This window comes from Rhamphochromis sp. 'chilingali' (genome assembly GCF_963969265.1).
Source record: "Rhamphochromis sp. 'chilingali' genome assembly, chromosome: 15".
Classification (NCBI taxonomy): domain Eukaryota; kingdom Metazoa; phylum Chordata; class Actinopteri; order Cichliformes; family Cichlidae; genus Rhamphochromis; species Rhamphochromis sp. 'chilingali'.
Window position 1 is genome coordinate 6,958,549 of NC_137942.1, and position 27,426 is coordinate 6,985,974.

Below are 27,426 nucleotides of genomic sequence, written 5' to 3' on the forward strand. Positions count from 1 at the left end.
GAGCTTTTGGGTGTTATTCCCCTTCTGTACACTGGTTCTCCTTCTAAGTGAAAATTGTTTCGCGTATAGAGTCAATGAATGTTTTCTAATGATAAGGAGGGGGCACAATAGAGTTCAAATAAAACTGCCCCGTTCCTTTTTATTTAATAGCTTGTAACAGTTTTCATATTACTTAATACTCTCAGTCGTTAGTTTCAGATTTTCATTAACACATCTTTATGTTCATTTTTGTAGATTAGGGTCACATTTGAATTAAAAAAGACGAAGCATGATGTAATTTAAGCTTTAGTGTTCTCAGTCATATCCATCCCTATGCCTGTCAATGGCTATGTCTATCTTTTATGTACAGTCTGTTGTTCTGGGTCCTCTTAGTTAGCTTACTGAAGTATTTCTTTTACAAAGTTGCCTTGTGTTTTACCAGAAATCATCATAAGCTGAGGTAATTTTATAAGAGAATTTACTTTGGAAGACTTAGTAATTGAATTTTGCTTTTGCCTATTAAAAACTGGGCTAGATGTTTTCACAACCAGTGGAGGGAAATGTTAAAATACAGCTGAGAAATTATGAGTGCTGGTAATTAAAATAATAACTTGACCCTTTTCTTTCATTGACGTTCGGATTAAATCCATTTTAGACTTTATATAGGTCTTTATATTGGAAGAGCTCAAAGTATGATATATAAAATATTGATATGTGAACTGTCAAATTCAGATTTGTATGACTTGAAGCAGATGAAGTAGAAAATGACATCATAGTAAAGAAGGTGAAATGATGGCTAGCCTGCTTATTTTCTGACTCAATAAAAAAACTGGTTCTGTTCTAATTCAGATTTTCCGGACACAGTGTCTTTCAGCGCAACATTACAACAGTAATGAAAAAACAAATGAGTACTCATCACTTCTGCAGTCAAAAATACAGATATCTGCAAGAAAACTCTACAAAATCCATTTCTGCATGTAAAGGAGCATCACAGATTGGTGCATGTAAACACACTCTGACATCCATCCACACAGACTTTGTGCACAACATCATTTTACACACAAACTCATGTGGGTTCCCAGGGATCCAAGGTAAACAGGTTGCATTGAAGTGCTACGAGATCTTTCGTTGGCACGAGAGGAGTAACTTTTACAGTATTTACAACTGCGGTTAAATGATCAGTTTTTTTCATGCATTTCTTAAAAACAAACTCTTGTAGAAAATACTTTTTTCACATTCCGTTTGATTATTTTGTTTTGTTTTTGTTTGCGTGAAAAGAATGCATTAGTGTCAAATGATAGTCACTTAACTTTGCGTGTATTTATTTTGTTCTGGTCACTGTGTGATTATACTTTACATGATGCATGAGCAGTAGGAATAAACAGGAAGCATTCTGCAATTGGCATTGAGTTGAATAAAGCTTTGAAATTAAGAAACATGCTACCAAAAGGTACTCCAACAGGAGTCACAATAAACTGACTGACTGAGCAATCCTTTGAGTGGGAGACCAAACCTGACACACTCAGCTAGAAGTGCAATAGTTTGAGGAGTAAAACATTTGGGCTATGCTTTTTTTAACGAGTCCCATATTTTCAACAAAGTAACTAGTTTGCTATAAATTACCAGAACAGCTGCAGTTAATGAGAAACTCCACATTTTCTTCAAGATGAAAAAGTCTATTAGCTGATATCAGTATTCATCACTTTTATTAAAACTGCAGTTTAATTATGAAGTGCCAGGCATCAAAGAGTCATTTGTCAAAGATAAGCATTCATTCATTTCTGCCACCTGTTATTAACTTGGATGTCTCTTTGTAATTGTCACCTGTGCTGGGAATTATTTTTTTGTATTTCAGCCTCACAATAAACTACAAGATACTCTATCATTTAAACATAACTGCTAAAATGTAATCATTTCAAACCAACTTAAACCATTCTTGACACACAGCACAGTCACGTCCCATCTAATCAAACGTGTTTTCAGTCTTTCTAAGAAATCATCATAATCATTACTGGTGACCAGTGCCGAACACTGGCACCAGTGTTCGGCAGCCTCACCTCCGTCAGTGCGCCCCAGGGTGGCTGTGGCTACAATGTAGCTTGCCATCACCAGTGTGTGAATGTGTGTGTGAATGGGTGGATGACTGAATGTGTAAAGCGCTTTGGGGTCCTTAGGGACTAGTAAGGCGCAATACAAATACAGGCCATTTACCATTATTATTTTTTAAGACAGCCAGCTCTTAAGAGGTCATATACAGTAGAGCTGTGATCCACCTAATTATCTGCCGGGGCTTCCTCTGTTTTCTATCTGTGGAAGCCTTGTGGGCAGCAAACTTCATTTATCCAACTTAAGATGAAGGAAAAGTGAATGTAGAAGGGGCTATAAAAATAACTCAATGTAAGAGGGTAAACCTTTAGGCTGAGGGGGCCAAAATAACTGTTTGGAAGGTTGCCACTATGTAAATCTATATTTTCTGCTTAACATCCAATTTTCCTGAAGGTTTATTTCTGCATGAATGAAAACCTTGCTTTTCCTAACTTTATAAACTCTTTCCAAGCTTAACAAATACATTTTTTTTTTTTATCTATTATTAAGCTGGGGTTTTTTTTTTGTTTGTTTGTTTTGGCCAGTCTAAACTGTGGAAATCTTTTGGAGAACCTGTTGAAAAAATATGGGACTGTTTAAAAAAAGAGAGCAGTACCAAACATTTAAAACTACAATTTCCATCCTTGTCTTTGAACTAAATAAATTGAAATCAAAACCTGAATAAATATGACAAGACAAAGTAGTGATTGTTTGAGGAAGTAAGACTGTGACTTTTGGGCTAAATAACCAACCTGCTTTAAAACTGAGGTATTCCTCTGACATCATTCTCTCCCTTTGGTGCCTCGATTTTTGGCTGACTGACCAGCCCTGTAGCATTCAGAGGACTATGTAGAGGAAGTTCAGCAGACTCCAAGGCTGGCCAGCAGGCCTTTAGAGAAGAGAAGAATATCAGCTCTCTGGGAGAGGACCAGTGCAGGGTTTGGTGAACAGACTGTGAAGTTCTTCTGGAACGATTTGTGGAGTGCGTTGGTAAGCTTAGGTCCGCACCCAGCTGAGAGGCACCCAGAAGGACTCTCTCTCCAGCCTCTCCAAAATACCTCGCAGTTCTGCACAAGCACTGGCCGAGTCCTCCTTGATCAGGACACGGTCCACTAGGTGTCCATACTGCTGATCAATCTGAATGGCAGACTGACGCATCTCCTGGAGGTCTTCATCCTGTTGAAGAAAGGCAATTAAAGAATTTTCTTTTCTTTACAGTGGATGTTGTGGATTGATAGTGTCCTTTGAAAAAATACGCTAATATATATTGATGTTAGTGACCATTTTCTATCTTTTGTGTCACATCAGTTTTGCACTGGCTTAATGCTCCAGGAGTGATATTCTATAGTACATTTGTATAATGAGATTGCTGCGTATTTACAAAGCTTGTGAGTTGATAAGAATTGTGCAATACTTTTGATCTATTAAGCAAAAGAATGCATGACAGGCCCAACTACATTTAAAAAGAAACTTTTAACAGGACGTCTGTTACTGCTTAGAGAAACATGGCTCACTGTAATGCGGCCATGCTCGCCCCCTCCTGGGGAGGTGGCTGCACTGCGACGACGTCTGCTCTCAGGAACACGAGGCTTGACGAATATCACATAAGGCTTGAACTCCGATGTCCGTAGCCTCTTTAGAGCCTGGAGTAGTGGAAGGTTTACATCAAACAGAGAAAACAGAGGTCAGGAAGGAGCTGGGAAGAAGCAAAGCCAACAGCTTGGTGAGCAGGCCTGACATGACTGCCTGCCCCTGCCCACTCAGGTACTCAGTAAAGTGCTGCTGCCTGCAGACTAAGTAACTCATTGTGACATGTTATGACAGTGGATTCTTTGGATGAACATTAAACAGGATGTTCTCTGTAATGTGACCCTTACCTCAGGCTGCACATCTACTATACACATCTTATTCTTGGCCTGCACAGAGCGGATAGCCTCGATACTGGTGCCGTATTGGTTCTCCTTGTATTCACCGTGCTCTATGAACCTGTGCAGCAAGAATTAAACCTTTTCTTAAAGACACAATAAACCAAACTTGCACGACTCAACATGGATTCAACGGAAACATACTTGTTGTTCAAAACATCTGCATCAAACTGCTGTTTGGTGACAAAGTGGTACTCTACACCATCCTTCTCATGCGGCTTCTTGGGTCTGGTTGTATCTGTGGGAACACAGGAGTACTTTAGTGATATTTCTAGAGTTTTGGCGATTCATTTAGGCAAGTGTAAAATGTGGAGTGACTCACGCGGTACAGCTACTGCATAACGATGTGGGTTTTCAGCAATCACCCTCTGTTTGAGTTCATTAATTCTTGCTCCAAGAGAACCTTTCGGAAACAGATGGTGAATATACATGTGAACAAAAGGACAGCATGTTGTAACACAAGTTGTAGTCCACTAGATGTCGCAATCATCAAAGGAGTCCTTTTGTGCTTTTCAGTCTTACCAATCAGAACCACCAAGCGGGGCCTTTCATTTGGCCTCTGCTGATAGCGGGTCACCTCCTCATAGGTCAGGAACTCTGGTTCTCCAGGATCAGAACCCTCTCCTGATGATCCCTGCCTGTCTTTACGACTCAGGCGGAAACTCCTCCGCAAACCAGCTACAGTGAGGTCACAGATGGGAAGGAAGAAGAAACAGAAAACAAGAGGTCTTTGGTCAGATGTACGACAACATTTACTAGTGCACAGCAGTTTGATAAAGTTGTGGACAAACACCTTTTGGATAAATTAAAGACCAACCCACAGATCATGCATTAAAAACCTTTGTATAGAGTGCACATGGATGAATATAGATCTATCCTATTGAAAGTGCAAATAGTTAAATATTTGATATATAATATTATATATATATATATTATATATCAAATATATTTAATATATCAATTATAATATTTGATAGTGTGAGATATACTGTAAGTAGAAGCCAATTGGATGTCATGCTTAAACTAAAAATTGGATCACATGCAGCTGACAGTAAATATATTAGGTGAAAGTCTGTTATATTACATATTTTGATAATTTTCGCATTTAAAAACTGATTTTAGTGACCCAATGTAAATACCATTTTGCTTTTATGTATTAAGAAAAAGCATGCTGCTTTCAACAAGGCTACAGTGCTGAGGCAGGACAGACAGGACAACCTGGCCCTGGGAGACGCCACGTTAAAAGGAAAAGACTGGATCTCCCATGATCAGGACTGTCTGTATCCTCCCCTGTCAGTGATGTGTACCTGCAGGAATGAGCCGGGCACTGTACCTGAATAAAATTCCCAGGAAAACACCTGGCCACAGGAGGGCGCCACTGCTTTACACTTAGGAGAGACTATAACTGGCGTTAGAGCATCACACAACCCAGCCTCACACCTCCACACAGGGTGAACAAGCAACAAACGTGCCTGGTTGAGTGTGCAATGCGTCCAACGCAGCAGGGCCCTCGTGGGTGGGGAGAGGATGGGGGAAGGGGTTGATTCTGAGGGTAGGGGTAAGCAGTGCACCAACCAGAGCAGCAGGGACAGTTAGTTAGATGCAGGGCAGGAGGGAGGGGCAGGTTTAAGGGGATCCAAACACTGCAAGGTGAAGGCGGTGGGGGGAGGGATGAGAATGGGAAGGGTTTAACAGCTCCAAGCAGGTTAACGGGAAGCACAAATACTGTTTACTGAAGTATTTTGTGTTACAGTGAGAAAGGGCTGTGTTTAGATCGCTCCTTGTTGTCACACTTATTACAGCAGCTCACAGGATGGGGGAGCAGATGAGGGGTCAGGCTGGGTTAAAGAAGGGTGAGGGAGTGAAGGTCAGCGGAAGGCTAAAGAGCACAGGAAGAAAATTGGGGACTCCTTTTTTGCCCTCTTCCAAAGCGTAACGTTAGTAAAGATTGCTTATTGCAACATACCTTTGGCCTAGTTGTCCATTTAAATACAGTAAGCAACATTTTATAAACTACTTTGTCGTTAGCTATTAGATTATTTTATAGATTTGTATTATTGAACTATATGCTACACATTAGCCAGCTCAGTATGCTAGGAGTTCATTTATACTTATATCAAGTAAAAAAATCTTTCTCTAACAGTTTCAGTATTTAGTGAATAATAATAATAATAATAATGATAAAAGTAATAATAAAGGCAAGAACAAAACCAGCACATTTGTTGAATTTAAGTCCTACTGAGGTAAAGATATAGTAAAAAAATAAAAGTTACACAATTATTTTTTGCACTACTTTTTTTTCATGTTATGTCAGTGTTACATTTGCAAAAAACACTCACCGGCCACTTTGTTAGGTACTCTACTTCAACTGGTCGTTAAACCAAATATCTAATTGGTCAAAACATTTTGGCATGTTGACGTGCTCAAGACGACCTGCTGAAGTTCAAACCGAGCACCAGAACGGGGATTAAAGGTGGTCTGAGTATACCAGAAAGAGCTGATCTATTGGGATTTTCTCACACAAACATCTCCTGAGTTTACAGAGAGAAAATATCCAGTGAGCTGCAGTTGTCTGGGACAAAATGTCTCGTTGATGCAAGACGTTAAAGAAGAATTGTCAGACTGGTTTGTGCTAATAGAAAAGCAACATTAGCTCAAATAACCACTCGTTATAACCAAAGGTATGCAGAAGAGCATATCTGAATGCACAGCACTTTTAGCCTTGAAGTAGATGGACTGCAGCAGCAGAAGACCACACTGGGTGCCACTTCTGTTAGCTAAGACCAGGAAGGTGAAGCTGGAAGTGACATGGGCTTAGTAAAACTGGCATCTGACATTAGGATGCTAAGGTCAGAATTTGGCATAAACATGAAACCATGGAGCCATCCGGCCTTAAATAAGGAGGATGTTGGTAATGTAAGGGTGTAGGGGATCCCAAATCTAATTTAGTACCAAATGAGCATCATTTAAACACCATATCCTCCGTCTATCCGCACAGTGTACACATCTTCTGGCTGCTTCCAGCAGCAAAACATATCATGCCAAAAAGCTGAAATAATCTAAAACTGGATTCTTGACCTGGCCTCCACTGTTCCCAGTTCCAGAGGCATTAGAGCACTTTTTTAGATGTGATGGAATGAGAGACTCACATCATGGAGATGCAGCCAACAAATCTGGAACAACAATGATGTGATGCCATCATGTTAATATGAACCAATATTGCTGGTATGTTTGCAGCTCCTTGTTCATTTTTATTCCGCTGAAGAATTAAGGCCAAAGGGGTCCAACCCAGCAATAGCACTAACAAAGTGACCAGTGATTGTATGGATAAACGTCCAATTAACAATGTGCAAAAAAATCCCCCACCTGAATGTGGATTTTTCAAATTGTCCTTCCATGACATTGAAAGAGATGCTGTGGAAGCACAGTAGCTTGAAATCGAAAGTTGTGCTTTAAACAGCACCAAGTAGCGAGCTGTTTTCTCTTTTTTCCTTCAGGAAGTTTCTAACAAAATAATAACTTGTTTTGCATAATGTAGAACTGTACAGTCTGCACCACAGGAGCTGACACAGTGATGCATCCCTAAACTCTCTCCTAACTAATTATTCAGTGGAGTCTTCAAAGAGGCAACTCTGTTACTAACACCTGCTGTGAGTGTGAGACGGTACTCCCTACACTTTCCTTTGCCCTTCCTCACTTTACACTGTAGCAGTTAAGTGTTTCACTCACATGCATATCTACCGTCTCTTCAGCTATCAGAAATGAATCACTGACCCTCATCTAATTTCTTGGACTGCTGTGAAAACCATCTTTTTTGAACCTTCAAAACCTTCACCCTTGCTCTTATCCCTCAACCCTGGCCCCCGAAGAGACAACCTTCCAAGCAGTTATTTTGGCCCCCAGCCCAAAGCACCCAGGGAACCAGCACACAGCCAGGCTGCAGCAGGCACAGAGCAGATAGGGAGAAGGAGGTGGAGAAAGATGTGCACACTCTCACCTATGTACTGTCCATTGAAATAGCCCTCACAGTCACAGTCCTCTGTAGGGAGGCAAGCAGGGAAAAGAGGGGGGTAAGCATAGGGTAAGAGACCTGGAAGAGTTGAGGAATAAGGGTTGTGGAAGAGTTTAAGAAAGGGGTGGGCGGGCCATGGTAGCTGTAGAGGGGAAGCAGGGCCCAACGGGCAACAGGCAGGCAGGCAGACAGCAGGAGGAGAGAGTGGAAGGGCAGCCAAGAGATGATGAAGATGTGCTGTTAGAGGCAACAGCCACTAAACAAAGGCTTGATAAAGAGATTTAAGTAGAAGGGAGAGAAGAGAGATGGCTCTACATCTGTATGTGAGTCAGCTATTAGACAGATCTCTGTGTACACACACGCAAACAAGCTCTGTGTCCCCAAAGATGTGCAGCTTGTGTACAAACTGCCTATACAAACCCATCTGTAATTCCTAAGCAAAATGTGTGCTTTCTACGCTTCTTTAATAGACTAAAGGGGAACAGGAAACGTTCATGTAAAGACAAATATGGAAAAACAAAAGACAGATAATAAGAGGTGAGGTTGATGCAAGAGAGGGGTGGAGGTATTGTTCTATTCAACAATCTCTGCTAGACGAAAGTCTCCAGGGATGCTGTTCTGCCTGCACCTTACCTGATACAAAAGAAACACACACACACACACACACGTACACACTCAAACTAGCCACACAAAGAATCTCTATTCTGGTCTGGTAACTAATGGTAGGAGGGAAGGAATTAAGCTGGAAGCTGTAGAAATCCCAAATGCACACCCCAGTAGCACACATGCAAGCTTTACACACACACATACACACACACACACACGAATATGCACACAAACGGCAATATTACTCTGTAGTTTGTGTTTGGTTGTTTTGCTGTGTTATACCAACCTTTATCACATCCTGGATCATCTGATGCAGCAGTGAAGGGCAGAGTAACATGTTAAGCACGGTTAAAGTAAAAATTATTTTGTGCTGATAATCTCTAGGAACGTTGGAAATTTGTTACAGAGGAAAGCTAGTCTAAATTTAGGAGATTGGCCTTAAACTGACGTCACTCTGAGACGAGGAGGGGGACCCGCATGTTAAAGCCCCTGCTGGGATTGGGTGGAATTAATAAAGAGAGCTGGGGGAGTGTGGATGGAGGCTGAGACAGAAGAGACCTCGCAGGTTTGCTGCTGTGCAGCATAGCAGGGCTAGTTGCCATATTGCTAAGCTCTTGTTGTCTCCACGCAGCTCCCGCCTAATCGGATCGCCTGCAGCTTATGTGCCACGAAGAGCCACCGCTCACATCATCCACTCACCTGGCTGTTTACATGAATCCACTATAGTATCAACTGGAAAAGTGAGAAGCGCAGCATATTAACAGGGCTTTGTTTCCCACCGGACGACTGTTGTTACAGAGTCTGAGTTAAGCTGAATTTGCAGCCTCCTTACTGGCCAGATGGACTGAACATGAAAGAGATTAATTCATATGTGTGATCCCTCCCAGTGTCTTTCTTCCCCTCCAACTCTAATCTTTTTTTCAAAACCTGTCTACACTGCAGCATTTAGGGAATGTACAGTTGATACTAATGGCTGTGAGAGTTCTAATTAATAACCAAAAAAAGGTTAGAAAAATGAAAGCCAGTGAAACAATATAATCACAGTAGAGAATGGAGAGCTGATAGTGAGAGATAGTGTCAGTCATAAATTGTTACTATAAAAAGATGCACTGAAATCCTAGGAAGCAGAAACTTACAGAGAGACTTTTTAGGGGATTTTGGATTCGGGAGTGTGCCCATTTTCATCCTGTAGGCCAGTCGCCTGGGGAAGTGTGCAGTGGAACAAAGAACCAGAGACGATAAAGGCAGAAAGAGAGTAAGCAAAAAGTAAGGGGGGACTGTCAGGACTAAAAGACGTGAATCTGAAAAGGCAGAGGAATATACAACACATGGATGGATGGCTTTATTATGAGGGCAGAGACAAATAAGACAGCAGTTTGCACATTTTTTGTGCTTACTTTGTGATTGGACTATCCAGCCTATCCAGCAAGAAATGGCAACAATGGCAACAAAAAGACATCTGGGCCTATTCAGTAATCCATCCCTGATGAGCAGACCTGAGCTCATGCCACTTTTGTTCAGTGACAATCAATGTAATCCAGTTTTACCCTAATCGGTTTGTCCCAAACATGAAAAAAAAAAACAATTTTAGGTAGTTCTGAACCATATCTCTCTCAGTGTTTAAGCTATGGTTATTAATCCACCAGATGCTGCGGTGTTTGGCTGGAGATCAGCTGAGATCATTTTAACAGCAATTTTGACACTTAGAGTTTCAGCGCATGCCTATTCAAGTCAGAGTTTCAACTAAATTTATTCCACAATGATCTGATGCTCTATCTAATCACAGTTGACCCTTTAAAGTGGAACACATGAATGTGGATTTAAAAGATTATTGTCTGGGTAAAATAAATATCCGTTGGTGTATGGGTGAACCGTTCAGCTTCTGTGACATCAGGCTCATTTTAATTGTGAAGACAAGACCTTCTTCTAAGCGTTCTCACCTCTCCTGAAACTGTTTGGATGGGATGAGTCCAGCACGCAGGTTGCTGTCTCCCACACGCTTGGCCTGCCACCAAGTGGGGTCATCCTGCGTCACAACCTGAATGATGTCTCCTCGTTTAAAGGGAAGTCCCGCCTCCTGGCAGGGTGTGGCCTTGTCTTCCAAGGGGATGTAGTCAAACAAGGCTCTCATATACACCTGGAGTCAAATGCACAAGGTGGTGGAAACACCATATTTTAGGGTTTAGAGTTATCTGAGCAGAGTGTCCTGGATGTAAAACACAGGGCAAAGTGAGAAGGTGATTGTACCACAATTATATTTAAAAATTTAAATATAATATAAATATTATTTGCTGAAATTAAATGGGGTTACCACAGGGTTACCATCTTTCATGTTTTATTCAGTGTAAACAGACACTGTCGTTGCTTAAATGCCAAAAACCACATTTGAAATCTCCTTGGATTTGGACTTTCAGCAGTTCACACAAAGACTGAATATTATGTACACTGAACAAAAATATAAACGCAACACTTTTGTTTTTGCTCCCATTCCCCATGGGATGGACGTAGAGACCTAAAATTCATTCCAGATACACAATATAACCATCCCTCCCAAACAGTGGTCACAAATCAGTCCAAATGTGTGGTAGTGGGCACATCTGCTATATTGAGATAATCCATCCCACCTCACAGGTGTGCCACATCAGGATGCTGATCTGACATCATGAGTAGTGCACAGGTGTACCTCAGACTGCCCACAACAAAAGGCCACCCTGGAATGTGCAGTTCTTTGCGCTATTGGGGGTCTGGGGACCCAGAACCGGTCAGTATCTGGTGTGACCACCATTTGCCTCATGCAGTGCAACACATCGTCGCATGGAGTCTATCAGATTGTCAATTGTGGCCTGTGGAATGTTGGTCCACTCCACTTCAATGGCTGTGCGAGGTTGTTGGATATTCGTGGGAACTGGTACACGCTGTCGTATACGCCGGTCAAGCACATCCCGAACATGCTCAATGGGTGACATGTCCGGTGAGTATGCTGGCCATGCAAGAACTGGGACATTCTCAGCTGCCATCTGCCCTGAACAATGTGAACCATGATTCATCCGTGAAGCGCACACCTCTCCAACGTGCCAGACGCCATCGAATGTGAGCATTTGCCCACACAAGTCTGTTACGGCGACGAGCTGGAGTCAGGTCAAGACCCCGATGAGGACGACGGGCATGCAGTTGAGCGTCCCTGAGACGGTTTCTGACAGTTTGTGCAGAAATTGTTTGGTTGTGCAAACCAATTGTTCCAGCAGCTGTCTGGGTGGCTGGTCTCAGACGATCTTGGAGGTGAACCTGCTGGATGTGGAGGTCCTGGGCTGGTGTGGTTACACGAGGTCTGCGGTTGTGAGGCCGGTTGGATGTGCTGCCATATTCTCTGAAACGCCTGTGGAGACGGCTTATGGTTGAGAAATGAACATTCAATGCACGGGCGACACATCTGGTTGACATTCCTGCTGTCAGCATGCCAATTGCACGCTCCCTCATTGCTTGTGGCATCTGTGGCATTTTGCTGTGAGACAAAACTGCACATTCCAGGGTGGCCTTTTGTTGTGGGCAGTCTGAGGTACACCTGTGCACTACTCATGATGTCAGATCAGCATCCTGATGTGGCACACCTGTGAGGTGGGATGGATTATCTCAATATAGCAGATGTGCCCACTACCACACATTTGGACTGATTTGTGACCACTGTTTGGGAGGGATGGTTATATTGTGTATCTGGAATGAATTTTAGGTCTCTACGTCCATCCCATGGGGAATGGGAGCAAAAACAAAAGTGTTGCGTTTATATTTTTGTTCAGTGTAAATCGTAGCACAATAAAAGGTGTTTCATTTTTTGTTTTTTCTCTCCCTTGCGCACTCTGAATACTGAGTGCAGATCAGAGGAAACCCATCCATCCATCATACTTTATCTCACCTTGCTCTCCTTCAGCCGGTCCTCCTCTTTAATAGCGGGGATTATCTTTAGAGTGATGGAGCCCTGGGACTGGGACTGGATCACAAATAAACAAGAGCATGGGAAGATTATGACTGCATCCTTACATTAAAGACAAACACTGAAATATAATACGCTTAACTGTCAACTTGCAGTGAACTTTATTTTTAATGGATAAAAGACATTTGTTTTTTTAGTGGAGTTATTCCAACATTCACATGTCCTTCTGTCCATCTTACCAACAACTGACTGATCTCATCAGGCCTCTTGTGGATCACAGAGACCCCGTTCACCTCCCTCAGCTCATCTCCTACATGCACCAAACCTGTGAAGAGCGTACATGCTGGATGAGCTGGCAGAAACATCAATGATGTTCAAAGAGACTTCAGTGTGCTTCCCGGGTCTGTGGGGTTTAGCATTTGTATCTTAAGATCAGCGCTGTTGTTAGATCCTCAGATACGAGCAGCTTCTGTCCTCGGCTGCGATCTGTTTATCTGCAGCCACAACAATGCGACCAAAGAGCACGAGAGAAGGGGGGTCGATATATTTCTCCCTCAGGATAGAAGCACAGAGCCCACGATATTATACTGATGAGCATTTTTTCATCACTTGACAGCAAGAAAAAAAGATTACTCACTGCTTACTTTCATTCTGTAGTTTATATTTTCCTGGTGTAACCACTGCACGTTGTACACGATGACTTACTAATGAAGAGGTTTTTGCTTTTCCAACAACTGTGCTGAATGTTTTGTCCTGATGCAATCTTTCTACCAGAGGGTTCATTAGAACATCAAGTTTTCTTGGCTTATTTTAATGAAATTATTTATCTCCTTCTCGCTGGTTGCAAGAAGAAAACTGAAGCCACACCACTGTAAAAATCAGGAGGCTCTTGAGGCATCATGCTGGGTCAAGGCTACGCTACATTACTGCAACAGCAGTTTGGTTTCATGCTGGGCCTGTTTTTCTTCATGACAGTTTCCCCTTTTCTGACTATTAAAAACAACAGAAACGCAGCAAAGAGTACACTTTTACTCAATTGTTGGTTTTATAAAGACAGATACTGACATCATTTATAAAAGTAATTCTTCTTCTTGTGAATTGATTGTTGATTAAATTTATAACGTGATAGATCTTTATTTGAAAATAAAAATAGAGAACCTTTAAAAAATGCTCTTAGTTTCTCCCCTGATAATCATATAACATCCTCTTGCTCATAGGCTGGTACCACAGATATTGTTATAGTAGTTATAAGATATACAAGCTTTTAGAAAATGAACAGCATTTTACCACTTCGATCAGCTGCACCTCCCCTCATTATCCGAGCCACTATCACTGCTCCAGTGGCTTCGTCACGCCTGATGGTGGCTCCCTAGAGTACAAAGAAGTAACAACTCCATTAGCAGAAGAGGCCAAAGGTCTCCGTCCCATAATCCTTTCCTGTTTCATCTGCTTCTCTTGAAGGCTCTCTAGTTTCATTCCCACTCTCGACTTTACGTCACAACTCACCAGAGGTTCTTTGTTCTTTACCAGCCTGACAATCTTTACAGATTCCTCTTCCAGATCGTCCTCAAAGTCGTCCGGCAGCGGTGGCAGAACAGGGTCAAAGTTCTTCTGAGCTACAGTGTCATGCACTGACAGAACAGCCTGATGGGACAGAAAACATACATGCTGAGATTACAGTGCTGACGTTCAGCTGTCGGGAAGCACACAAAGCAGTCTGACATCTGCCCGAGCTTGTGAACTGCATCAGAAATGAATTTTCAGTTTGATATGAGTGCAAGTGAAACAACCCAGCACAACAGGAGGTGAATGAAATCAGAGTTTGTGTGTCACTGCCACAAAATCTCCACTAATTGAAAATGTGTTTACCTTAAGATGAGGGGAAAGTAGCAAATTCAGCAGCTCCTTCTCCTCTGTGCTCATCGAACCACTCTGTAGCTCCTCTGCCACCTGCCAATCCCAATACACATGAACTCTGGATGTGTATACTAGTAACACACACAGTTTATTGTAGAACAACAGAAGACAGATTCAGAGATGCAGAGTGGGAAAGATAAGTGGAAAGCACCTAGGGTCAGCAGTTTTCTCTTCTGATAACTGGTGAGAGCAACAGGGCAGCAGGATATGGAGTTTCATTAGAGGAGCACTGGGATGATTCAGCACTTTGAGAACATTAAAATTCACTTTTCATACCCACATTGCTTCTCTGTCGGCGCTAACTCATGGTGACTGAATGCTGTGCCCAAGTGGAAAAGTAATTTACAGTATGTGTGTGTGCGTGCGTGCGTGTGTTTGTGTGAGGAACTTACATCCTCTGCCAGAGAGGAAGCACTGTGGAGGACAGGTGTTGGGCTCTGTCTCTCATACTGTCTCAGCTTCTCGTGAATCTAGGAAAAAACACAATCAGTGTATAGAAGGAAGAATTTTAATAAAGTGCTGCATAGTTAGGCCAAAAGGTGAAGTACAGTAATATGATATTCCATAACATGTATCAGCTTCATGCCATTCTTTTCCAACAGCCACAAAACATAAGCATAAATCCGCTGGGCTCAAATCAACTAGATATAAAAAACAACAACAAATGAACACAGCCACCATGATTGGTTCAAGTTCTGAACCAACTTGTCCAAGGTATCCATGCCCTAAAGCAGGGGTGGGGGAACTCCAGGCCTCAAGGGCCAAAGTCCTACAGGTTTTAGACATGTCCTTGATCCAACAGCTGATTTAAATAGCTAAATTACATGTCTTGAAGTTCTCCAGAGGCCTGGTAATGAATTAGTCATTTTATTCAGGTGTGATGACCCAGGGTCAGATCTAAAACCTGCAGGACACTGGCCCTTGAGGCCTGGAGTTCCACCAACCCTGCCCTAAAGTGTACCTTGCTTTAGCCTTTATGGAGATCATAGATCAAGTGAGTTGGATCCTTTTACCAAGTACTTTTATACAACCAAAACAGTCACCCTCTGTATGTCAGTAGAAAGAATGGCTAAAAGCCAGTTTGATGCACTGCATTATGGGAAACTATGTCCATCTTTTATCTACAGTCTATGGTCAGTGTACATAATCCTGACTATTCTACCCATCGCTGTAATATGTTACAAGTAGAATGACCTACCACATCGAAAGTAAGCCAAATAAAAAAATAACTGGTATATGCTTTTGATTCAGACTGAATGCTCATATAATTGAGATCAAATGTCTTCAGATGCTTATTTTATGTCAGGAGCATACTTCCATGAAGAGCAGACCTCCGATGAAAGCTGTGTGATCTGGTTTTATTTCCAAATTCTGCACTTTTATTATCGTGCACATCAAAATGATCAAATTTTAGGATTTGTTTTGAGTTTTGTTTTGTTTTTATAAAATTATGCCATCTGTAGACCTATAGACAGACTATAAAGACATTGGGAGCATTTTGGCATGATGCTACTGTAGTTGCACCGTTTCACAAAGAAACTAGATACCAATTTCCTGTTCCATGAAGTCAGGTAGTAATCCAAAAAAAAGAAAATAAACCTTTACTGCATAAACAAATAATAGATGTTTCAATTTAGAAATTAGTTATCCAAATAATTATATTACAAGTTATCATTTGTAAAGCTTGAACCATCCTCACAAGAATCATAATTCCTCACCTTCATCAGGTATCCCAAACTCCTCTCACTGAAGACATCTTTGAGGAACACCATGTCCTCTTTGTGGTTGGCATCTGGCCGCAGCTGAGAGGTCAGCAGGGCCAACGTTTCATGTAGCCCTGCACAGGACATGAATTAGAAAATCCATCATGTATATTAGCATGAACAGATGGGGCACAGCTAGCCTTGAGCAGTATGGACAGTATGTGTTGAGCATCTGCGCTCGCTTTTCTTACCCGCTCCTGCTGTGAGAACCGGCATGGCTTCTTTCATGGGTCAGTGAGGTGAGGAGGGGAAACCTGGGAGGGGAGAAAATATAAGTAGTATTTCCTCACACTTCCACTTGGACTCTGGCGGTTGCTTTCCGAGAAGTTTAATTGAGTGATTAAAAAAAAAGAATTTCTTTCTTCCTAAAAAAATTAATGCAAGGGTGTGTTTGTGTGTGAGCATGTAGGATTGACGTACCTAGAAACCCATGTTTGGTAATTATAGCTGTACTTCATCCTCTTTTCTACTTTAAGCAATAAATCGGGGTTGCAATTTCCATTTTGCAGTGTAGTCATCTGTGAATGTGTAGGTGTGGATCTGCACGTCTGCTCGCATTATAGGGCAGTACTACTAAGATAAACAGTCACTGCTGGTACTATTAATCACACCGACTCTCGTTAGGCTGTCTGAGCTTGTGTTGGTATGTGTGAAACGAGCAGAGTGGGATACTCTGGCACAAACCTGTGTGAAACAAGCAGTGTGTCAAACCTCTAAGGAAGAAGCTGCTGATACGAGGACTCGAAGGGATGCCTATCACATATTTACAGTACACTATGCTGTTGTAAATCTGTCCTCCTTGCTGCATAAAAAAGAGCCACCCTTCCTTGCTTGAAGGAATAATTTCAGTGATATAAAAACCAAAAGCCATCTATTGTCACAAGTCTTTTAATATAATTCAGAACAACTGAGGCTTATTTTAATTAAAAACAAAACAAGCAGTGCTTATCCCAGTTTGTCTTGAGGAATTTACCATCATAAATGAGACAGATGAGCGCAACAACTTTAGTTGGGATTCTCAGGGCTAAATGAAAAGTTAAAGTAACAAACGAAGGCAGCACTCTTCAGTATTCAGACCTGTGAGTGACTCAAAGATCTATTTAGTGTAAGCCCAGCACAGACTGCTGCATTATTGCAGTCCCAGCCAATCAATAACTTTGTCACTTGATTCAATATTCTCCATATTTCCTCACTTGGAAACCTGGATCAATATGAACAAAACAAAACAAAAAAAACCCACAGAGTCACTCATGTCACACTGTAATCTGATGACAGAACAACAGAAAACTGCAGCAAAGCCAAAACCGCAGTCTGTGGCTAAAACATTAACAAAGAGTATTAGTATTTTCAGTTGTTTCTCATAGTTATGTTGGACATTTATGAACTCTGGGACTTCTTTTAGTCATGTCAGGAAATGGCAAATTAGAAGATAGAGTTTAATTTTCATATTTCCTTTGTTTTTTTTCTCACTGTTTGCATAAATAACACTTTACACAGTAGGCCTATATCTCACAGTATGAGGCCCTAATATCAATCCATATATCAATCTGTCTGTCTACCTATCAAAGATGATCATACTTTAAAAGTAGTAACACCTAAGCAATGTGTTTTTCTAAACATACACAACCCACAAATCCAGTCAGTGAAAATAAATCCAAGAAGTAACGTTGGCTTCTGTACTGTTAGCACAGCATGTTAGCTGTTTTTTTTTTTTACTGTATAATCTCAGTCACATTGAAGAAACAGGTGTGAAGCAGTGGATTTCCAGAGGCAGGTTTAACAGTAGCCAGTGGGGTGAAAGCAGTAAGCTAAAATTAGCAGGTGGATTTTCAAAATCCAGGCTGAGGATCCATCCAGTCCAGTTTGGGTCAACTGACATAAGGTGGAGGCTGGGCGGTGGAGTGACTGGGCCTCAGCAGTAGTCACTAGAGGACAGGTGATGAATAGCAAGTCTAAGATTAGAAATACAAGGGGATAAGGAGCTTAGAGCAGAGGTGAGATATAACGTTTTTTAGAGAGCTGGATCTTGTTCAGTGTTCAGAGACAGATTAGTCTTCCTGGTTAAATATATATATCTTTGTTTTTGCTGCAGTAATAATGGAAATATAATTATTTATTCTTCACTAGATCGATCCAGTTTTGAATCTTGGCTGAAGTACTTGTGGCAATAAAAGTTCTAGTGCCATCTAGAGCCTGGTGAGTGTTCTAAATGTATTTTTAGATTTACATTATTTTTTATTTAATGTTTATATTGATAGAAAGAGTACTAGAATTCTTTCAGTGGAAAGTTAACAAGCTTGTCATATAGGGCTAGTGATTAAACTGGCTTGAATTTGTGTCATGTACTCAAAAGCTGAGTTACTCCAAAGCTTTCCTTTAGGTTCCCTGAACTTAAAATTATTGTGTTAGCTTTACTACTTCATTTTGTATCGTCACTCAAAATAATAAAGTTATTCTAAGTACTACCGTAACTTAAATATCTAAAGTAAACTGTACGTTAGTTTTTCTAATACAACAAGCTTGCGTGTTTATTTATTTATTGCAATACTCACACCTAATTCGATTTTACAGTGTAATATCTTAGCAATACAATTAAACCCTTCAAACTGTGGCAAAACTGCAACAAAAAGACTTAAAATTGTCTTTAGCACTATTAGAAAATGTAAATGCTAATGCTATAGGATATATGCTAATATAAAACCAGGTAGTCACACCAACAGTGACCATAGTGAGGATGTTAGCACGTTGCGATGAGCATTCAATTCAAAGCGGTGGATTACTACAGTGGCCAACCCGTGGTCATTAGGTGAGTCTGCAGTGACATAGAACAGCATTCATTCCTGTGTGCTAACAGAGCAGCAGTGTATTCTTAGGGTCTGTAACCTAAATATATCATCACTGATATGCAGCACGCAAGTGAAGACTTCTTGAATTAGGACAGAGCAACATCAACAAGCTGCAGCTGGCTCAGTTTCTCTTCATCTGCGCTGTTCTTACAGTTAAATAAATCACACCTGAACACGGATCTTCTGTTTCCGTCTGTATTTTGACATGTGCACCTGGGCCATGCATCTAGAAATTGGAATTATGTTGTTATGTACAGAGAGATCTTGAATCTCTGCAAGTGTGATCATCTTTGCCTCTTTTGCTTCTTCTTTCTGTCTCACTCCTCCTAAAGCATTTTTTAAATCTATTCAAGGCCTTTGATGGTTCACAATCAGAATTTGATTAACTTCAGCAGAGACAGCAGCGAGCTCATGAATAATGAACAGAGATGATATTACAGGAGGTGGGGGAGGCAGAGAGGGAGGGGGCTGCACTGTTTTCTGTACTGTCAACACAAGAGACAACCTTTTGTTATTAACTATGTCAGCTAGATTTTACTTCTTAACTCACAGGAAGAAAACAAAATGCCAGTTCTGTGTTTCTAGGAATGATAGACTGGCTTTAGTGGTCACTGTTTTCACTGATACATTTTTACATCAAAGAATGCTTTAAAGGTTTCCTCTCATCTCCTCACAACTATCTTCTACTTGATGAAAATTTAATATCCTCCTTTGTAATGAGCAAGCAGTTCATTTATATTAAATATATGGTTAGACTGTGCTTAAGTATTGATGCTTGTAGAGAATTACAGGGTCAGTCCTGCACATTTGATTAGATGTCTTTATCATTTTTAGCTTTTATCACTGTCTCCTTTTGATTTTTTTGTTTCTTTTGTGTGTGATTTGGACCACTTCAGAAGTCAGAACAGCAACAATGGCCATGACACCATGTAGCAAACATCTCATGGAGGCAGCCAAGCTACTTTAGTGAAAAGTTCCCGCAAGTGGGATCAATAATTAAGTTCCTACTCTGCAGCCTGACTCAGGCAAAACTGAACGCGCAGACATACTGGAGATTTTACTTCACTTTTACTTCCAGTGTCTGATAATAAAAATAAAAAAAACTAAAAAAATACAGATCCAAAAATCCACAAATCTCCTTTAAACTGACTGCATTTTTTTTTCTTTTGATGATTTGGGGTTTCTGGTTTGGGAAATATCTAATTCTGCAGCTGAGCTTGCAGGTGAACGCTGAGTATTTACTCAGCGTTCACCTGCAAGCTCATCTATTAGTGCTGATGGTGGAACACAGTGGGTTTTAGAGGGGCTTGTTTTTTGTTTAAATTGACTTGGAAAAGGTTGTGAACAACTTCACAGTGACCTTAAAAACACTGTAAAACAAAACATGTAACTAAACTGATATGTGATGACTATTGTTGGGTTCATTAGCATACAAAGATTGATACTTGATCTGAGGCCTGTACCACAAACCAGGATTTTGTTTTATCCAGAAAATTTCAGGGCTCTTACCAGGTTACACTGCCATGATAACTTATATTATAATTACTATTATTATTGCTAGAGATTAGCTATCACCAAGTATGACATCACCCCTTACTTCAGAAAATAGTGTCAGATCTTTCAGACCTTTGTGCATGGATAGTTACTGGATTATTATTAATTATTAGCTATTATATCAATTGAACATTAACTAAGCCTATATTTGAATTGTGTTATTTATTAATTGTTAGTTCTTACTCGCTCTCAGTTAAACACGACCTGGGCTCCAGCTGGAAGGAAAACAAAACAAAACTGTCTTATGCAAATTTAAGAATGAATTTAATGGCGTACTTGAGTTTTCCTTGTCATAATAATTGGAATGTTGATAAGTTTGTTTACTCACAAAATTAGGATTTTTGCCAGCTTTTCTTCCTGCCATCAAACAGGCCGAATTTTTATTAACATAATAGTTCTTTTTCTGTTTTACTGACCAAAACTTTTAAAGCATAACCATGCGTTTATACAGTTCTTTTAACACTTAGCTACTATATAGTGTTTTTGCGCTCACATGTAGATTTATCTGAAGCAGCTGTGTTACTTTCATACCTAAGATCAGAAAGCCCTGGGTTGGCAAAGTAAGTTGATGACCAGCTTAGTGTGACTGCGTATCTTGATCTACCGTGTAGCGGTAAGTGATTCCAAATAATGGAAAGATATCCCGGGTATGTAGAACTTGCTATGTGTGCAGGATCCTGGAGCTTGACGTTTGTTTCCAAATATTTGACTCAGTTTAGAACTTGCTGTTTCAGCAGCTTACAGCATGTTACATGAATGTTTGCCTTTTATTGGTAATTAGAAGGATCTGTTCAGATCATTTGTTATCCCCAACACGCACAATGTCAAAATCCAAAAACAAAAGCGACTTGGCACGAAAGAAAATGTGTTCATGAATTTAAGATTAATTTGCTAAAAACTGCATCCAAGTGATATGTTTCTGAATAATTAAACTGACGATTGAAACTGCAGCTTTCAAACAATCAAAAGCTCGTGCTTTATTGCATCTCCCTTTGCTGCTCTTGTTACAATCACTGCATATGTATTCCTGCTAAAACATTTACACTAAGATATCAAAATATACATTATTACTATGTGCACTAATGTCAGCAATTATATGGTAAATAGAAGGTTCCTAGTTTTCTTCATTAACTTCTTCATTAAGTCAGGCCTTCCTGTGCATGCATATTACCTAATTGTTGAATTTAAATTTACTGTAGGTGTGGATATGATTACTTGTGGCTGTCTGTGTCACCTCATTAGACCTGTGTGGTAGACTGGTGACCTGGTCAGGGGTACCCAGTCTCTTGGTGGCAGTTAGGATAGGCCCCAGTCTCCACACAACCCCCAGCTGCCTAACTGGTTTAGAAAATGGATTGTTGCTAAAATTATGCTAATCAAAGTCTGTTTTTTAAATACTAGCTCTGCTGAAGTGGCAACCTCCAGAGATGAAAAATTGTGTACACAAGCCAAAACCACAAATAGCTGTTCAGTTCCTTCAGGGGTTGCATTTTTAAAATATCCCACTTTAAAAACTGAAAAGAATTAAACATGTTTGCTCTCCAGTAAAAACACAGGTTTGGTTTCAGTAGTTAATCTACCCCATCATAGCGACCGTCTGCTGATTGATTATCAATAACGCTCCATTTACATTGTATTAATGTTTAAGGATATGCACTAAAAGGCACACAGACACAGATGGAGATCCTTTCTTTATGTTCTGTATTGAGCTGTCTTTAAAGCAGTTTAGTTTTTTTTTTAGGTTTTGTTTGCCAAAAATATGTTGACAGTCAAAATACCAAACTCAAAGCTAGAGGATTACACATGGGTGGCTATGTCTATCATTTATATGCAATAGTTTTATAGAACCTGGTTTTAAAGAACCAGGTTTTAAAGTTAATCATCATTTGCTGTCTTACAGTATTAGTAGCTTAGGATTAATCCAGAAAGCTAAAAGCTAGTACACATACTACATATACTATGCTACGCATTAGTTTATAACACCTGTTTGCTTTTAACTCTTTGCTACCTCAAAGGTCAGTGTTGTCAAGACGTTTACAGCCGAACAGTGCATCAAATTCACAAAGTTTAAAGTTCCACTTATCAAATTCAAGGTCACGGGGGTTAAAAAGCATTTTTAAAAATGCTTTGATTAAAAAAGAAAGCATTTTTAATCAAAGCAAATCCAAAGATACTGTTTATGCTGCACATTCAGCATTCTGGTCAAAGTTTGTATCATTCACAACACAACTCAAACCCAGCCCATTAAGCGAGCACTCCTAGGAGACCGGAAGATGCTGAGTGAACAAACCTGCTACATGTGTAAACTTGGTGGAGATTTTAAACAACATTGTGAACATTTAATGTGGATTTAAGGGCAAAACCTCAGACTGCAGTGATGTCTTGTGCATTGAAATGATGTATTTTAGTCTGAAATTTCTTCTCATTTTGATATCTTGAGGCCTGGTATGAAATGCGCCAGAAGATCCACCGTCAACATGCATATTTATATCAGCCTCTTCTGTCACACCCTGAATTCTGAAATCCTGCACAGTTGAGTTCATGTTGTTGTAGCTCAAAACATCAGCAGGACTACAATCACCAAATCGCCCAACGTCACTGATCCAGAAATAGACTCAGACATTACGTTTTTTGCACTTTGTTCCAGCAAAAATGACGTTTGATGTCTCTTGAAATCTAGTTAAGAGCTTAACTGCAGATCACATAAACACGATGGAGTGGTGAAGCCACAGCTCAAAAGTCAGCTGACCAGATAACAGCTTTCGTCATATAGTATTCTTCTGGACTTTGCTAAAATGCAAACATTCCTATTACTGCTTTAATAACATAATCCTGCCTTAAATAAAACATTTAAAAATCAAAAATATTCTAAACAGCAATTTCAGTGATTTCTATCCAAAGTGATACTCACATTAACAGAAAACAAACAGGTTACACCCCGCGTGAGCACACAACCAACATACTCAGACATCCTCTATCTTCCTCCCACCACATCCTGCTCTCACTTTTCCTCTCTTCTGTCCTGATTCATCTTTTATCTTTGTTAGAACCACACAGCTGGTCCACAAGCCTTTTATTCCTCTGCATTCAGTCACGAGCCCCGGGGGTGGCATGATATCAGGCGGTTCACCATGAGAGTCACTGGCCCTCAAAGTACTCAGCGCACTGCCAAGAGTTTTATCAGGTCACTTCGAGTCTCTGTGACGCCTCATCCAGCAAAATCTTAGCCCTAAGAGAGCTACAGAGCAGCCACTGCTCTCCTGCAACAAACAGAGGGAGAGCTTTCCTCTTTCCTTTAAAGGATCCAGGGTTTTGTAAGATTTTTCAATATAAAATGTAAGAAAATTGTTTCAAATCAGTCTTACTTTAAATATATTCAATTTAAAATAATAAATCTAATTTTACATGGAAACAAGACGACTTTTCACTGCTCCAAGGACGCAAACAATTAATTTAATTCTTTTAATTATTTAATTATTATTTAATTTGTTGCTATTACCTCCTAAATTTACAGTTTCCAAAAACATGATTTCTTTTAGACATTTAAATAATGGCTTTTTCAGGAAAAAAAAGTGCATTTTCATGACATGTATGATAAAAGATTTCCAGCAGAAGTTGGAAGGTATGGATGTAAAATTTATATCCTGCTTGTTCTCAAAGGTTCCAGGTTCTTTGTAGGTAATTCATAACTAGGTGTTTTATAGGTACACACGAGTCTGTTCACATATGAAATAAGCTGCTCATTATGCAACTGACAGAATTATATTTCCATTAAAGGCCAACAAACAGGGCTAAAACTCTCTTTGGTAATTATTTTCAATAACAAAGAACTGATTTGCCATCATAAATATTATATATTTCATACAGTATTATCTGGAATCATTCAGACTGTTGATTCCTGTCACAGTATATTTCCATTCAGTCATCGTGGTGCTGCTTGTTATTGTTTTTGTGCACAGAGACTATGCCCTTGCTCTCTGTGTATATCCGAAGATGTTACAACACAAAATAGGCCAGCTGCAGTGCTTACTGTGAAGCCTGTGTGTAGGAATCATTAGAAACCCCCTCTTGAACATAGCAGTGCTTAATGAAAATGCATTGTCTACTTTGCTGTAATATGCCTCGGTATAGATACTAAAGCAACAAATGCTTGGTCGAGCTGTTCTAAGTGTGCTGCCTTTCAGAGACTGTTTCAGTTTGCCAGATGGCAAGGGTCAGCCCTGCTTCAGGAGCATTCGGTCTCTGTCTGTCCAGTGTGCTTTTACAGTATATTATTTCTGTATCATGTCACTAAAAAATGGATGTGAGGAACTTGTAAAGAGGAATCATGCCGGGGGTTAAAGGCTCGATCTGTATACAGCTGCAGCTGTGTGTGCTCCACTACAGTATTCCACACATAAAGACACAGGCAGTCACACACAGACACACACACTGGAGAATCCGTGCTGGTCTCTACACACACATAGAGCTGAGAGCAACATCTCGGTGAGCACATGATTGAGCGGCTTGGCTTGTCGCTGAATGAACACCGCTCACATACGGCTAATCCACTGAACTGACAGTAATGGGAGGCAATACTAAGCATCTTTGGCCAACATCCAAAATGTTTTTCACACACACACACACACACACACACACACACACACACACACACACACACACACACACACACACACACACACACTTCCCAGGCTCACACCATCACTTCTGCGCAACCACAAAAACCTCCCATCATCTAATCTCATCTCACAGGAGCAAGCAGAGGGTGTGGCCAGACAGAAACTTATATCATCTCCAACATGGAGGGAAACTACTGATGTTGACAGCTGACACACTCCTGCTCCTGCACACTGTCACACAAAAGGCTCCCCCCTCCTAAATCCCCCTACACCCACTTCCTGAATTCTACACAGCAAAACGGAGGCAGATGTCTGCTATCTCTTCCTGTTTCCACTTCTCTTCCACCTGATCTCTCTATTCTTACTTCCTCATGTCTGTAGAGCATAATGCTGCCCATCCCTCCCTCCCCCACACCCCTCCTCTTCCTCTCTCCTCCATCTCTCTGCATCACCCTGCAGTGCTACAGCGCTCTGCTCTCCCGACATACAGCGTGCCGTCAGCTGGCAGACAGAGGAAGAAAAGGAGAGCTCGCACAGGGTAGCAGAGCATCCTTTCTTCCAGCTGATACCCTACGTTCACTCTGAAAAACAGAAAGGTGTTAAACAGATCAATGTGGACAGAAGCTGCCTTCTTACCTTCGCTTCTCTCCGTATCTCCTCCTCTCTCTCCGTTTGTGTCTCCTGACTGCAGCCACACTGTTTGTCTCGCTCTGAATCCTCTCCCTCCTCCTTCTTTCTTCCTGCTCTTCTGGCTGCTGGTCTCACAAACCTGCTACCACTGAGTGAGCGCCTCTCCCTCTCTGCCTCGTGCCCTCTCTCAGCCCTCCCCTCCCCATCCTCCTCCCTTTACATTTCTGATGCTCTTTCTGCTAACAACATCAGTAAAGAATGCCAGAGTGGGGTTAAGATTTTACATTTTTCATACTCAATGCCCCTGAGTCTGCTATCTAATCTTCTTTTTTCAGGGGGTTGTTAGAATAGACCAGCCTTTGTAATATGAGTTGCATTATTTAAGAAAAGAAAAAAATAGATAAAAAACACAAGTATGTGATAATGAATGAAAATATTCTGTTGAAAATGCCATTAAAAATGCCATTAAAGCTGTACTTAATTAGCAATGGGTGAAATACTGTGCAATATTGAGAAATATCACCAAATTCTATTGTTTTTCATCTTGTGTTTTAACACATTGTAACTAACAACAGGTAAAAGGGAACAATTTGGTGGAGACCAAAAGCAGAGCCAAAACTACAGCAGCCAAAATTGTATCTACAGGCAGATAGAGCAGTCTGATTACACACTTTCAAAGTCTTTCAACTAGGGTTGGTTATAGCCTTGTTGATTTAACATCTCAAGATAGATTTTAAAAATATCTATATTTTTAGCTGTGTGACTCATTTGTCAAGAAAGTAATAGCAGTAGAACAAAATGGCACAAACACAATGCTGCCAAACAATCCACATATTGTTTTATTCAATATAATATTTTCTCCTTTTATTTTGACTCAATTTCACTGTCACATGTTGTGGTTACTTACTGGATCTGATTGGCTGCCACTAACAGGGAGTTCCCCTCCCCCTCCTCTCAGAGCCAGGCAGGATGAAGCTGAGCCCACATCCAGTTAGGGAGCGGCTGCTCGCTTTGTCTGCATGCATGCTGTTCCGAGTGGACACACACACACACACACACACACACACACACACACGCACACACACACACACACACACAGACTTTCTTTCTTATGATAATTGGGGGCGTTCCCAGTCCGTGTTTGTGGATCTCTTCTGGGGTTTTTTTTTTTTGGGGGGGGGGGGGGCAGCCCTTTACAGCTCTCAGTACACAAAGAAGTGAACTGCATGCACAAATATGGCATGAACATGCCAACAAGTGATTTAATTCAATCACAGTGAACTGGTGACCTCCATCTGTTCTCAGGGATGTGCGTACACGATGCAGTCAAATCAAACGTACAATGATAAATGGGAAATACCAAAATGTCTTTTTTCTTTCTGATGTCTTATAAATATTGCCACTAACTGAGCTTTTAATGATATTAAAGCAAACATTCACTGGGATAATGACCAAAATATATGTTATCTTAAACATTAAATATGTTATGTGCATGTTCTTTCTCCTATATGATCTTTTTTATTTTATTTGTTTGGTTTTTTTTGGTATTATTAACAAATAAA

General features: G+C 40.6%; 1 protein-coding gene across 3 annotated transcripts; it reads right to left on the reverse strand.

Moving 5' to 3' along the window:
- On the reverse strand, positions 1-26,007 carry mpp3a (MAGUK p55 scaffold protein 3a). 3 transcript variants are annotated; one of them, XM_080904834.1, is made up of 20 exons: positions 25,871-26,007; positions 16,407-16,469; positions 16,171-16,289; positions 14,845-14,922; positions 14,405-14,485; positions 14,042-14,179; positions 13,823-13,904; positions 12,775-12,860; positions 12,518-12,592; positions 10,548-10,744; positions 9,744-9,808; positions 8,894-8,914; positions 7,987-8,028; positions 5,323-5,388; positions 4,512-4,667; positions 4,312-4,392; positions 4,134-4,227; positions 3,942-4,050; positions 3,579-3,707; positions 1-3,240 (listed from the first exon to the last, which is right to left on the reverse strand). In XM_080904834.1, exons 2-20 carry the CDS (start codon positions 16,441-16,443, stop codon positions 3,061-3,063), a joined length of 1,836 nt encoding a protein of 611 aa, XP_080760960.1. In that variant the 5' UTR covers positions 16,444-16,469; positions 25,871-26,007; the 3' UTR covers positions 1-3,060. The 3 variants fall into 3 exon arrangements, with proteins under 3 accessions (XP_080760960.1, XP_080760961.1, XP_080760962.1); XM_080904835.1 differs by lacking the exon at positions 5,323-5,388; XM_080904836.1 differs by lacking the exons at positions 5,323-5,388; positions 7,987-8,028.
- Positions 26,008-27,426: the final 1,419 nt, after the last annotated feature.